This window comes from Micromys minutus, assembly GCF_963924665.1.
Source record: "Micromys minutus genome assembly, chromosome: 27".
Classification (NCBI taxonomy): Eukaryota; Metazoa; Chordata; class Mammalia; order Rodentia; family Muridae; genus Micromys; species Micromys minutus.
The window spans coordinates 32969463-32984999 of record NC_137962.1 but is presented as its reverse complement, the minus strand read 5'-3'; the positions used below and the strand labels follow the sequence as shown (position 1 = coordinate 32984999).

The 15537-nt window shown below is 45.7% G+C and overlaps 1 protein-coding gene across 1 annotated transcript in view; it reads left to right on the top strand.

Moving 5' to 3' along the window:
• TBC1D22A (TBC1 domain family member 22A) overlaps positions 1-15537 on the top strand; it is a 269910-nt gene that overhangs the window by 89818 nt on the left and 164555 nt on the right. The window contains exon 8 of the mRNA XM_080938816.1: positions 6522-6636. Coding sequence (XP_080794942.1) covers positions 6522-6636 — 115 coding nt within the window. The remainder of the gene's footprint in view (positions 1-6521; positions 6637-15537) is intronic.

Here is a 15537-nt window from a genome sequence, read left to right as displayed (position 1 = left end):
CCTGAAGCTGTGACTGAATATAGGGGCCACCTATGACTGGGGGAGAAGGGATGTTCTTGCACTGAAGGTACCCATGGAGCATTAGCTTCTTCTGTCAGGCTTTAAGGGTTCACGAATGGAGGTGGCAGCCTCCCCAGTTCCAGATCTGGTCCCCATGTGCCGAGGTATGGTTGGGGTGGGGTGAGGACAGGGGTCATATACTGGTCCTTGCTTCCAGAGTACTGTTCTCCTGCCCTGTTGACAGACCTCCTGAGCTGCTGGTGTATCTGTATTTACCAAGTTGCTGAGGGTACTCTGGGGCCCTGGCAGCAGCCACCTGTATCTCTCGCTGTGGCTGTGCTCCAGAGTCTTCCCACCCTAAACTCTGTAAGGCAAGAACTTCATTTGATGTTTCTTAGCCTCATGATGATGTGCAGGCCCTTCCAGGGAGAAGCTGATCTTTCTTCATTGAGCCCCGATTCTTCTCCTTGGTTTTTCTCCCTCATGTGGGCATGCTGCATTTAGAGTAATGAACTTGGCATCTCCACAGCCTGGCAATACTGGGGAAGGTATTTCCCATGTCTGTATTAGCCTTGTCACTTTAAGTGATATCTTAGCTATAGTTCTATTGCTTTGAGGAGATACCATGACCAAGGAAGCTTATTGAAGAAAGCATTTAATCAGGTTGCCTTCTAGTTTTAGAGGTTTCCATGTTCATCTCGACAGGGATCATGGTAACTGGCAGGCAGGCATGGCACTGGAGCAGTGTCTGAGTGCTCACATCTGATCTAAAAGTTGCAAGCAGAGAGAGGGTGTGAGACTGGGCCTGGTGTGGGCTTTTGAAACCTTCAAGCCTAGCCCTAGTAGTGACACATCTCCTTCAGCAAAGCCCAACACATATGACATGTGATACTCATTTGAGTCTAGCTTATTTCACTTAACGTGATGCATGTTTTCTTGTAGATGGCATAATTCTATCCTTTGTAGCTGAGTAAAACTTTATTGTCTATATATACCATATTTTCTTTATCTCTTCATATGTTAATGGATATCTGGGGTGATTCTGTACTTGGCTGTTGTGTATAGCATCTTAAACGAGATTAATTCTTTCCAGCTAAATATCCAGAAGTGGTGTCCCAGGATCATATGACAGTTCTGTTTTGGGTGCTTTGAGGACTCTAGACGGATTTTCACAGTGGCCACGCTAGTTTCTGTCCCCAGCTGAGGAATGAAGTGCTCCTTTCTCACCAGCATTAGTTGTTGTTTAAAAGGTAGCCATTCCAACTAGGGTGAGATAGACTTTAAACACAGTTTGGATTTGTTATTACCCTCATGACCAAGGATGCTGAACTGTTGTCGATGTATTTATTGGCCCTATTTCTTTCATTTTTAAGGACCTGTGTGTTTACATTTGCCCATTTATTGATGGGATGAATTTTTGGTGTTCAGCTTTTTGAGGTTTTTGTAGATTTTAGATTCCTACCCTGTCAGATGGCAAAGACCTCCTCCCGTCTGTCCTGCAGGCTGTCTGCACTCTGTCAAGTTGTTTTCTTTGGTGCCTCATACAGTCCTGTTCATCAGTTCTTGCTGAGGTATCCTGACCATTGAAAGCCCTAGTCCTATGTTTTCCTTTAGGTCAAAGTTTGACATCTTATTAAAGTCTGTGATTCATTTTGAATTGATTTTTTAAAAATTAATTGGGTGACAGGTAGGCTCTAAGTCATTCTTCTCTAGTGCTTTAGAAAAGGCTGCCTTTTCTTTGTATGGTTTGGCACCTTCATGGAAAGTCAGGTGGGTACAGCTGAGCTTGTTTCTGAGCCTCTGTTCCCTTGGTCTCTGTGTCTGCTGTTGTAGTTGTTGGTTAGTACCTTGCTGTTTTTGTTACTGTGTCTTTGGAGTATAGTTTGAGGTCAGGTATTGTGATGCCCCCATCATGGTTCCTTTTCTTATGGCTTGCTTTTCTGCACCTCCCTTTCTGAAAAGGTTCCCATTGGAAAGCCTGTTGTGGCTCTGACCACCAGCAACCATACCTGTCTGCTGTCCCTCAGAATTTCCAAGCTCCTTTGGCTGGTCTTGGCTTCTTGGTTTGTCTGTCTTTTTTTGTCCTCACTTGGTCTTGATTATTGTAGTCTTGAGTCTTGTGGGCAGGTCCAGGCTGCCTGTTCCTGGTTATAGTTCTTGGCCTTTCCATATGTGTGAAAGTCAGCTTGTTTGGTGTCATGGACCCTTCCAATTTTAGTTGAATTTGTTGATCACTTTGGAGGGAATTAATGTTTTGTTTTGTGTTTTCTTAGCTTTTGTCTTTATTTTTTAAAGATTTATTTTTATTTTATGTATATGAGTGTTTGCCTGTACCACATGCATGCAATAGCCTGCCAAGGATAGAAGAGGATATCAGATCCTCTGGAACTAGAGTTATAAAGTGTGAGCTCCCCACCTCTTTTTCTCCCTCCCTTACCATTCCCAGTGCTGTTAGTCATTGTCCACGGAGCTTGACTTCTTTTCAGTGGGTGCTGGGATTCTGAACCTAGGGCTTCATGCCTGCATAGCAGGCACATAGCCACTGAGCCCCAGTCAGGCCTCTTGATTTCTTCAGACCTGGGGAAACATGTGATAGCAAGTATTTTCATTACAGAGTCTCAGAAACGAGCCTTTGGGAAGAAATCAAAGTTTGTGCTACTTTTAATGCAGCCCCCGCAACAGACACGGATATCAAGAGTGGCAAACAGAACTCCAAGGGCTAATAAAGTCTGTGAGTGTTCATAGTCAAGGCCTTTCAGACCAGTCTGTTTCCAGTAGGCATATCAGTGGTCCAAGGTTTCTGTACATCATGCTCTTTGGTGGATCATGTGTGCTTCCTCACAGCACTTCAGCTTGAGTTAACATTCTGCGCCTGATGTGAACTTCTTTTTACATCCGTTCTTTACTAAGCTGACCCTGCTGCCACAGACAGATTTCTTCAAGTGAGCATGTTGTTTCCACCCTTTTGCTCAAATTGCTAGAAAAATCCAAGGGGTTTTCATGGAGTTGTAGGCTGTGGCCCCATGGAGAATGACCCCCACCCCCGAGAATGTTTTTAGATGATATGACAAAGAAGTTTCAGTAGATACTGAGTGACGAAGGGATCAGGACTGGTTTTGCAGTTCCAGCCACTGCCCGTTGTCTGGAAGTCAGCCTTAGCTTATTCTCCCGAAGCCTGTGCCTGTGTGGTTCTAGAAACAAAGCCATAAATGAGAAATTTCAGGTCACTGAGAGAGATCCAGTGGAATTACTCTGCGAACAGCTGAGCTGACTATGAGCTTTCCTTTGCTCACAAGAAATGAGTATTTGTGGAGTTTTCTGCTTTTTCAGGTGCAGTACAGTGACAGGGTGTGCTGTGCTACCAACAGCTGGCAGAGGCCTCCTTTGAGGCTCCTTCAGGGGAGAGCTGTTGTCTCTGTAGAGGAGCAGGAAAGCATTGACTTCTCATTTGCATATTCAGCTCCTCAGTCCTCTGCACACACCCTGTGCTACTGGTTTGCTTTCTTCCTCCCAGGAAGGTGCTGGTACTATTGAGTGGTCCCAAGTCTACCTTGAGTCCCACTGACAGAGGCTTGTGCTTAGAATCAAAGTCTTAAGAGCCCAGGCCAGCCCAAGTCTTTTTCCTCATCCTTCTCAGGCCTTTCGTGGTATGTGCAAGGCCTATATAAGCGGACAGCTAGGGTAGTTCACCCCCCTGCCCCCCTCCCCGCTTCCTGCTCTCCCCTTCAATCAAGAGGCTCCCACAATAAAGCGTGATCTGAGAAGAATCCTCTGGTGGTGGTCATCTTTCCTCGCTGGTCAAGGAGCGCGCTGCATCAAGACACAGCATGTGCCTTGTTTGCCTGTGTGGGTGCAAGCAGATAGAGCTCTGTTCCTGTGTGGCTGTGACAGTCTCCTGGGTACTGAGGGCCTCTGATGAGGTTCAGGTTTCAAAGCATGTATGTGTGTCTGCATGCATGTGAGGTGCGTGTGATGTATTTGTTAGCGTGGATTTGTGTGTGCATGGGTCCCAGGTCAGCACTGACTGTCTTTCCCTGATTACCTCCACTTTTATGTCTCTGGAGCCAGCATGTCTCACTAACCTTGAAGCTCTTAGCTTTGCCTAGGCAGGCTGGACAATGAGCTGCAGGGATTTACCTGTCTCTGCCCTGATCGCCAGGGTTGTATGACTATATGGTAGGGCTTATAGCCACCCCTGGCTTTTACATGTATTCTTGGGATCCTAACAGGCCCCTGTGCTTGCACGGTGACACTTTGCGACTGAGCTGTGTCCCCAGCCTCTGAACTTGTTTTTATTTTATTTGATCTCAATTTTTCTGTAGTGCTAGTGATTGTTTCCAGGGCCCTCACACATGCTGGGCAAGTGTTCTGTTAGTAAGCTGTACCCCAGCCTCTGAACTTTGTTTAAATATTCATTTCTCTCTAGGAAACTGTTGACTGATGAAAAATGTATATGAATCTATATGCATGAGCGTGTCACTCACTCAGCAAATATTGAGCTGGCGCCTGCTGTGCTACAGGTGGTGGTGGCTTGTTATTCACTTGAACAGCGGGGTGATGCTGTACTGTTGTAGGAGTGGGGTCTGAGTTTGCCAGTAATAGACCCCATGCCTTGGGATCAGAGGCTTTGCTTGTCAGGGTTCTAGGCCTCTCCTTTGTAAATCCTTGGGTTCATGTGCTTTGAGGGCTCTAGACTACCAAGCCCAATCACACTTAGGGGGGTAGGTGATGTAGGAAGGGCTTGACACTTCCCTGAGTGTGCAACCATCGAGTTCTTCCAGATTTGGTGTACTTAAAGGCTCTGGAACACCTTTACTCATGTGAGCACTAGTTGACTGCCTTTTCTGCTTGCCTGTGTGAAGTGTGGGCAGAAAAGTAAGGCCTGACCTTGTCAGGCTTCGGAGCTCAGTTTCAATCAAGAGCCACCAGTGAATGACAGTTGGAAGGAGGGAGACCAGAGAGTCACTTGGTAGCATGTGACTGGCTCTTCCATAAAGAAGGTGGGCAAAGAGCAGATGGCACAGGAAGGAGTGCTAAGAACTGGTCTCTGTTGTGGTAAATAATAAAAAGGTAGCGGCCGGTTCCTGCGCGTTACCACTCTGGACGGCCCTGGCTCTCTCTGACCCAGGCAGTTAATCACACGCTAGTTCCTGCTCCATCAGGCCATAGGAACGAACACTGATTTATCTCAGGGCTCCATGCTGGCTCCCAGGGTACTTTCTGACTCTGGTGGTCCTCAAGCCGCTCCAGCATGGCACCTTGCCACACTGTTTTCACTCACAGTTCCCTTGGTGGGTTGGTCCTACCCCAGACACACACATCCTTATTCCATGGCACACCTGGTGTGTCCTGTCACTGCACCTTCTCTTGAACTCAGTTAAGGCACCACATGAAAGGAAACACCACACAATAACCTCTGATCCAATTGATATGATATAATTTTCCCATCTAGACAGCACAAAATTCTGTACATAGCCATCCCTTATAAAATATTTATAACAGCCTGTGTCTATGCACAGAGAAGAATCTTAACATCTGCCTCCATGTTGCTCCCAGCTCCTCTTCCTTGATCTGGCTTCTTCTCTTTCTAAAACTTTGTCTCCGCCCATCCTTTCTTCTTGTCCAAGGACAGGCCTCATTTTATCTTGTACCTGCCTTCTTGCATAAAGACATCATCTTCAGGTTTCAAATACCAACAGTTAAGCCAGAGGCAAGAAGGGGCCCTTAGGGCTGTGGGAGCTGAGATGGTAACTGTTGGCCTCTGAGGAGGGTTAGAAGAGGCCCCTGGGGCAAGGCCAGAGTTTGAGAAGACCTGGGCGAAAGTTTATGGATGAAAGGAGGATCTTTAAGCCAACAGCGTGGGTGTGCAGACATGGGTATAGGGTAGTGTGTAGAGTGGTGTTGGGCTGCTGCACCTTGATAAGATTAATCTCAAGACGGAAGATGGAGAAGAGTAAGCTGGGTGGTGAATAGGAAGGATCAACTGAGCGTGAGTGTCCTGAGGAAGAAGGAGGCTACTGTACTCAACACAGTCATCGCTCAGGATGCCTATGTGTGTCTTCTTGGATGAAGATAGCTTTCTAGGGAGTTAGCACATGCATTCCCTTGTAGGGCACATGTGCCGCATCCCTCTTTTCCTTCCCCTCCTCCTTCCCCTTCTTCCTCTTTTCTGCCTACCCATCTATCACTAAGGAAAGAGCCAGCCATTGTCTGCCAAGCTCTGGTTTGCTCTGTGACCCTATGACCTACTTGTCTTCAAGGAGCAGAGAAGCTAGTGCTGGTGCTGGGGAGGAACTGAACCCAGGGTTTGCTAGAATACTATGGTGTTTGTGAGTCAATAAAAAGCTAAAATTGTTGGACTTTGGCAAAGAAACTAGAATTGATATCTGTCTATGCTTTGTGCCTTAGTGTTGGAGACAGTGAGAAATATTGATGGCATATATTTTAATTAAAAACGTGAGTGCATTTTAAATTTTTACCATGTTATTTCTTGCTTTGCTGCCAATTTCATTTTCTTTCAGATTTTCGAAAGGATCTTGTTTATATGGGCTATACGACACCCTGCCAGTGGATACGTTCAGGGAATAAATGACCTGGTCACTCCGTTCTTCGTGGTCTTCATTTGTGAGTACACAGGTAGGCACATACCATGACACCATGCCTCCTGGAGAGGATACCCATTGTGAACGTCAGTGGAGATTTGCTGTTCTTATGCCTGCCTGCCTGCCTGTCTGTCTGTCTATCTTCCTTCCATTCATCCATCCATCCATCCATCCATCCATCCATCCATCCATCCATCCATCCAGAACAAGCATTTATTAGAATTGTTTTCAGGCTGTGGTCTAGTTAGTCCAACAATGGCTGTCTACCAGGTCCAAGAATCTAGTAGTTGCTGAGTCCATGAGGCCAGATGTCTTAGCTGGTTTTTAGTGTGTGCTGGGGTTCTGAAGAAGTAGGGCAGTGAAGGATAGACTTGTTAGCAAGAATTAGAGCAAGCAGGCAAAAAGAGCACACTTCCTTCTTTCATGTCCTTTATATGGCTGCCAGCAGAAGGTGTGAACCAGATTAAAGGTGGAGCTTCCTGCCTCAAAGATCCAGATGAGAAGTGAATCTTCCCCAACAGGGCCAATTAACCTGGACCCTTGAGGTTCTCAGAGACTGAACCACCAACCAAAGAGCATACATGGAGTGGACCTAGGTCTCCCTGCACATATGTAGCAGATGTGTAGCTTGATTTTCATGTGAGTCCCAAACATCTGGAGCAGAGGTTATCTCAAAAGCTGTAACCTGTCTTCGGGATTCATTCTTCTATGGGGGTTGCCTGGTCTGGCTGACTTCAGTGGGAGAGGATGTGCCTAGCCCTGCAGAGTCTGGATGTGCCAGGGTAGGAGGATACTTTGTGGGGGGCTTCTCCTTCTCAGAGGAGAAGTGGAGTTGGGGAAGGATTGTGGGAGGGGGTGACCAAGAAGAGGGGCCGTGAGCAGGATGTAAAGGGAATAAATTTTAAAAGTAAGTGGATCTTCCCACTTGAAATGGTTTAATTAAGAAAAAAAATCCTTACAGGTATGTTCAGCTATTTGGGTTTTAATTAATTCCAGATATAGTCAGGTTTGACAACCAAGAATAGCCATTACTAATCCTGCAGAGGGGCAGTCTTATCCTGGAGTCCAGCTTTAAAAGCCACTTTCAAATCCATACTCAGTCACACAACTGACAATGTCCTGTTTTAATACTATTTATGGGAGAAATGAGTCTATTTGGAAGTTTGGTTTCTCCCAGCGGCCTCAGCGCACTGGCTTTCAGGGCTGTGTTAAGGTACTAGTATTAGTAGAGTCTGACTAGTTCAGTGCTTTGTGGATAGCTGTGACCTAGGCATGCTTCTTTTGGTTTTCAGCATCTCCTGATCCTGACATCAGTAGCATTGTTTCATGAGAAGGTGGATCACATGCAGATCGGTTAGCTGTGTGAGAGGTAGACAGTACCACTGTGCCATGACTCAGAATTCTGTATGTTTACATTCTTTTGAGCTTTTGTGTGTGTGTGTGTGTGTGTGTGTGTGTGTGTGTGTGTGTAGGTTGGTTGGTAGATAGGTTAGGTACATGCCTCAACATGCCTGTGGAGGTCAGAGGGCAATTTATGGAAGTCATTTTTCTCCTTCCAGTATATGGATATTAGGGATTGAACTCTGCTTGTCAGGCTTGGCAACAAGCCTCATTACCCAGAGTCCTCTTGCCTGCTCACAAGTCCTTTTCTTTCATTTACATTACAGTAGCAAACCGTAACACAATACCACCTGTTTTGAGCAGTTTAAAGTTTATTACTAAAGTCTGGTCAGTAATGTGTATACCTTCTGATTCATGTGTGAAAACATATTAAGCACACGGAATGGGTCACTCTTCGGTTTGAATGCTGATTTAAAATCGACACCATTGTCTTTTCTCTTGAGACCACCTCTTGTATGGCGCTGCCTTGTTTTTGTGTGGTTAAAGACTGGAGCATCTGTGTATTATTGTATTACTGCCCTCAGTCAGCTGCAGAACTTTCCTTTTGTGGTCATCTGGAGAGATGGGATCAATCAAGGACAGGTCACCCTGAGGATGACAACACATCTAGTCAGTGAGCTGCTTCTATCATAGGTCATTGCTAAGCAGTGAGGGAGAGCCACTCTTTACCCCTAGCATCTCTGGCCTCTCAGGCCCATCTGAGAGGTAACAAGGGTCCTGGAACTGTAGGACCCCTGTCTGTGGCCCTCAGTCAATGGTGAAGTTCAGCCATGATGCTTAGAGAATTGATGGTTCAGGCTGAATGGGCCATTTGATTAATGTGGTAAATAAGTTTGTTTTAACTGCTTTACACCATCTTATGTTGTAAGACCTAAGTGATTCTTAATGCATTTCCTGATCATTAGCAGACAGGGTGAGTGGCCATGACTGTGGTGTTAATTGTCTAGAAGAAACAATGATCAGAGGAGGTAGGAACTGTGCTCTGCAAATCAATCTGGATCTGGGCTGAGAGCTGCTCTTGCAAGGCCTCCCCTCCCCCTTGAACACACACACACACACACACACACACACACACACACACACACACACTCGAACATAGACATATAAAGATAAGATGAATATGTACATACAATAAATAAAAGTTAAAAACATTTTTTTTTCAAGCTACAGGACTCAGAGAAATAGCCCATGTGGAGGAGAGACTCTGGGCCTAGGAAGAATGGATTGGTGACCATGATAATGTGTTGGAGAGCTGTAGAGAGATAGACTGTTCTCACAGAGAATGTCTGAGCTGTTGTTGGTCAGAGGGCATGGGTGACCCAGGTTTGCAATTCTACCTACAGTTGATTCTTCTGCAGGCTCTGAGGAAAGATCTGTGCATGGGCTGCTATTTTCAGAAGTTTTGAAAAGAGCAGTAAATCACTGCTGTAGATTAGCTGTGGGGAAGACAGGTCTTAGTGAAGGCCAGGAGAGGGTCTCCATGATCTTCAAGATCACTACAGCCAAGGGATGAGGCCACAGGCATGGAGAGTTGGCTCAGGTGGGAGGCAAGCAAGCCTCTGAACCGGTGGTATTATGACTCAGTTTACATGCACCCTCCTGGGTGCCTGCCTTTTCCTTGCACTTGGGACTGGGAAAGTTGGTGTCATGCTGTGCACAGAAGGAGTTTGGCAACTCCATTTGGGTGGAATCCCTAAGCTGTCTCTTTGTTGTACTGTTAAGAGCCAGGGCTTTAAAACTCACTTAAAAGAAAGAGGGTTAGCATTTTTGGAAAGTACAGATAAGAGAGAGAATAAGTGAGGCCTTCCTGTTTGGGGGCCACTCTTTTGGGCTTTTCTCCTCTAGCTAGCTCAGGGGTCCCTCAGGTTCCTGGGACACAGTAAGCATTATCAGGTGGGAGGAGACTTGTTGTACAGGCAGCCAGGGGTCACTTGTGGGTGACAGCAGTTTTGGTGCTCCCTTTGAATCCTCTTTCGCACACCTGCATTACTGCAGTTGGCAGTGCAGCAGGTGCTTAGTGCTTTGCTTACACTGATAGTGACATATGCTTTCTATTTTGTATTGAGACATCTTCCTGCCTCAATCTAATTCCTGCATGTGGCATTCTGTGAGATAGGTTTGTGTAATTCATGAACTTATTCTGTTGGTGTTGGATTTTTTTAAGCACCTCCCCCCACGGTATAATTTTTAAGTAAATCCTGTACTTTTAAAACAGCCACTATCATATTCTGTCCAAGAATGTTAAATTTGGCTTAAAACTAAGAAGCATTATTCCATCACCTTGGTTCACACATTTTTGGCAGAAGATGTATTTTAGTTTAAATAAATATTTTGAGTATAGGAGGAGCAAAACAAAACAAAACCCCCCAAAACAAAGATGCATTCCCCCCACGCATCTTTGCTATTTCAATTTAGAAACAATTTTGACCAGGCACTTTGGGCTGATACCTTAGGGTAATTGAATGTTCCTTGGCTGCTCGAGAGGAATGACGATGACTGTTCTGCACGAGGAAGACGGTCTCACAGCGAATTCTCGCTCAGGAGGTTTAATCTCAGGTTGATTTGATTCTGTATGTCATCTTCTCATAAATTACTCTTGAAAGCAAACATGGCAGGGGACTGGAACAAACAATGCATTTCCCCATGGGCATTAAGAATATTTATTTCTTTGTTTGCCCGAGTAAGTCAGAACTTAAAGTAGAGCTTGCTCTTAGCGTTGCTTTCTGGAATGGATGTTTATGAATATGGCTGAAGTATGTCGTGCTGCCAGAAGCCCACAGAAGTAGGGCTTTGAGGGACAGCAGGGAGAGGATAATGCTGAGGCCTCTCATTCAGCGTCATTTCAGAAGTGAGTGCTCTCACACTGGCCTTCAGTCTTTCCCAAGTGTGATGTGAGCCTGTACTGCGGCTAAATTCATCTGCCAGGCTTCCCGGAGCGCTCCTCAGTGGGGAGGTGCTGCTGCCTTCCACAGTCTGTTCTCAGGCCTGCAGAGGCACAGTAAGGAACATCTGTGCACAGTGCAGCTTCTGTGGCCATTGTCATCAGGAGGAAGTGTACCCTAGTGCCTGTAAGTTTACAAACATTTATAAAACCCCAGAGCAGTGGGCTTCTGATGACAGATTTGAAAACAAATTTGGTCACAATGTGGCCACATGGAACAGAAACTGTCACTGGGAGGTTTGGAGTTTTCTTAGGCCTTGCCAGTGCACTTCTGCACATGGCAGCCATGATGTGTGTATTGTGTGCATGTGTGTGTATTCACAATTACCTGTCTCTTTACTATTTAAGTTCTTACAGAGTCATTCAACATCTGAAAGAAATGTTTGAACACTGGCAGCGTAGTTTTTATCATAATGGGTAGGAAAACTCAGCAGAAGACTAGTGAAGGTCTGAAAGATGGAGGATCAGCAAGAACCATGCACTTCTCAGCAGCACAGAGGACATGCTCCTTTCCACAGCATAGGACGCTTGCTTCACACAGGACAAATAAATGCTGGCACCAAGAGAGCCCATGCAAATCAGACATGCGTCTAAACAGTAGCATCAGAGCAGAAATCAGTGACCATCTGAAAAACTTGGAAGTTTTAGAACTCAGGACAGAAAGAAGCCCCTGTGAGATGAAGCAGGTGAAAAACGACACAGAACCCGAGGGTGCAGCCCGGTCTACCCCAGCAGAGTCCCACAGTGGACTCTGACTACACTCAGGTGTGGTCTCAAGCTCTAACACAATTGCTGACACGGGAAGAACAGAGGAGGGGACAGGTTTGCTAGCACAGAACGGAAATACATGAAGCGGACAGCAGACCAGAGAAGGTGCCCACAGCTTCAGCTGACCTGAGCAGGCCTGAGAAAGCGTGGAAGGGGGAGAGGGAGGCACTCACACAGGCGACACTGATAGTTTCAGAGATGCAGAGCACCAAGGGGATTTCATGAGTAACCCTGCAAAGTAGGTTCAGAGTGAGGAATTCCATGGAGGATGGTTGACTGATTCAGTGTAGCCAGGCTGGTGGTTAGACACTAGTGTGTGTTACCGCAGATTTGAAATCTGTGAGCGACATTTAAATCAGTTGCCTTTGAGTAGTGCAGATGACCTCCAGTATATAGGTGGGCCTCCTCTTCTTGGGCACTTGAAGGCTGTGGTCAGAAAGAGCGCCGTGCCAAGGAAGCAGGGGTTCCTTAAGTGTGTGCCTGAGTTGCTCTGCCCTACATACCTTTAGATTTCAGATTTGCTCTTCTCTACAGTCCCATTCAGCACTTCCTGGAAATTGGTTTCTTTCTCTTCCTGTACCCTCTCATACACATTTGTAGATACAGCACACACTTATATATTGCATATATATGAGATTAGTAATCTTTAAAACAGTCCCAAAATGCCAAGACAACATGTATAATAAAGAGTTAACCTGCTCGTGTCACAGAGTTTCTTAAACAGAAGAGGAATGGTTTCCACTTACCACTGGAGGCCATTGTTGCCCTGTGAGCAGAACCAGGTGGGAGACTCCATCAGAAGAAAACTAAGATTCCTTAACAAATGCTAGCAAGCCCGCTGTAGTAAAGTGGAGAAAGGATTCTGTATTATGAGAAGTGGAATTTATTTTCTGATTATAAGAATGCTTCAGTGTATGAAAATCAATGTTTTACCTTTTATCTACAGACCAAAGACTAAACCAAGTGATTATGTCATTCAGTATAAAAAAAAATATTGACAGAACCCAATATAAATTACCCTTTTGGCAATAAAAATATTTTACAAAGGAGCACTAGAAGGGATGTCCTAGAACAGCTAGATATCACCACACAAAGGAATAAACCTTCAGCTCTGCCTCTCAGGACACCTACAGGCGGACCACAGACCTTAGTCTAAGGGGTCATGAGAGGCCAGGCACGCTCGGTGGTGCACTCAGGGGCCAAAGGCAGGTAGATCTAAGAATTAAAGTTCAGCTTGGTCTTGTTCAAGGTGAGTTCAAGGCCAGCCACAGCTATGTAGTGAGACTCTGGATCAATAAACAAACAAACAAACAAATAAATAAGAAAAAGAAACAAGGGGGTTTTATGAGATGAGGGAGAAAAGGAATCAGCCATCCTGACCTGGGTTCACCAGAATCAAAGACACAAAAGAAGAAAGGGGTCTTTCTCAAATGAAAAGCTTTGCATTGTGAATAGTTACATCAAGAATGAAGTGACAAGCTAAATAGGGAGTGTGTGCAAATTGTGAGTAAGTCTTCTGTCCGGTGTGTACAGAGAGCTCTTAACTTGTATTTCAAAGAAATGGCAAAATGTTCCCATGGACATTTCTCCAGAGACAATTTGCAAATGACCAGTAAAAACATGAAAATAGTCACTGTCATTAATCACTAGAGAAGGCAAATTGGACCCAGTGAGCCAGCTCTTAATTTCCACCTTAGAAAGGGTGACTGTGTCAAAGGCTGTGGTTTCAATTCAACGGTCCCCACCGGCCCATGTGTTTAAATACTTCTGCCACTGTTCCGGAAGGTTGTGGAGCAATTATGAGGTGGAGCCTTTCTAAGGGAGGTGGGCCACTGGTGGCAGGCCTTGGATTTTGTAGTTTCAACCCACCCTTGTCTGTCTTCTGCTTGGTAACTGCTGTTACAGCACGAGCAGAAGGCTCACTCTCCTGCCACCATGTCTTCTGTGCTGTGCAGGTCTGCACTCTCAGACTGAGTCATGGTAAACCTTGTAAGTTGCTTCATGCCAGGCATTTGCAACAGAAATGCCTGAGACAGACAGATATAGAGACCCAGGGTGTGGGTGTGGGGATTACCTGGGAATGAGTGCAAGACCTCCTTTGGAGGTGTAAAATGCTATGTTACACAGTGATTATGACAGCTTAATTTTGTCCATATACTAAGAATACCTTTAAATGACCCAATTGTGTGGTATGTGAATTGTATCTCAAAAAGAAAATGGAGCCCCTTTTTTATGAGGAGAGATCACAGTTCAGTGGTTTCCTGGTGATAGACACATGTATAGCTTCTCTTTCTGTTGTGGATAACACACCAGTATTTGAATAAATATATTCTTGGTCGCACTTGTATTATTTTTCATTGTAGTGTCAGAGGCACCGAGAATGACTGACTCATTCTTGGAAGAGGTGCCACTGAATCAGCGTCTGTAGCCATTTTTACATCGTGACAGCATTTACTGGGCGGTTTACCATAAAGATGACTGACTACATATTTTCATCAGCCATTTGCGGGTTTTCCATTTCCCCTTGTCTTTGGTATGATCTAACATGATGGACTGGAGAGAGCTCATCTGTGCGCGCTTACAGGCGTGATAGCATCCTTCCAGGCTGCATGGCCCAGAGCTCAGATGCCTAGTGACTCAGAGGATTCAGGTGAACAGCAGCAGTTAGTCTTCTCCCCAGTATTCACACTTGAGTGTTTGCCTCAGTAAGAGTAAAGGGCCTCTTCACCTGCCCTAGAAGGAAATGTAAAAGACTCTTGTGTGTGTGTGTGTGGGGGGGGGTCTGTGTGGTAGTGTAGCAGAGGTCAGCATGTGACTGACAATCTCTTAGAGTGACTGTGCCCACTGGAGTGCTTTAGTTCTGGTTAGGTGGTGGTGAGGGCAGCTTTGTAGCAGTGTAGCCTCCATCTTGGTTGCATTGTGCCAGACTCTGATGGATGTTTCTGGAAAGGAAGCATGTGAAAGCTATGGTCCTTCTCAGGAAGATGTCTGGCTTTTGAGTTGACCTTGACCTGCGCTTCCAGAGTTTCCTTGACTATCTGACTTGGAGTCTGTAGTGACTACCCAGGAGCTGCCAACAGCTTCTCCTGTGTGGCCTTGGCTGCTGCTTCCCTTGTGAGCTTTGCTTGTGTTAGGTCACAGGCATTCCTCTGAGTTATGAGGTCCTTTCGCTGTGTTATGATTGTCACTTTGTGTTTCAACTGACAACCTGAGAAGACAGATGTCTGCTGGCACACTGATGTATTGTTACAGAATTTTTACTCTGGTGTTATGATGCTTTGCTTCTGGCTCATGTGTGAAGCCATTTGTGAGATTATTGAAGGTGTAAGTGCTTTGTGAATCGAGGCTTAACTACTGTTATTAACGAGCTCACTTTGTCCAATGCTGTGTGCTAAGTGCTTAATTACTCTGCATCCTGCATCCTTAAAAGCCTCGGGCCACAGCATCCTCTTCCTCATTGAGCACACGGGGCACCATAAGCTCTTGCAACTTCCTGAGGCTGCTGGGGTGCACTGAGCCCCTGGTATGGCCTGAGGGCCTCAGAACTCAAGCTTTATCCACCTTAGTGGGCCACAATCAAGAGGCACATGGAGAAGGCCCAGCATTCCTGATGTTTGTTCTGTAGCACTCTTAGGCCAGAGTTGGTGACAGTCTGTGGTGTTTTGCTGTATTCTGGTCTCAGGTCTAGGATCCATGCTGCACCAGGAACATCTTCATGCCTAGTTCAGAGGGAGCTCTTCCATCCTCTTGGAAGCATTATCCTCTGTGAAGCTTCGAGGTGGCTGGGCCCGGGAGGGAGTCTGAGAGAGGTGCTGCTGCTGGGCT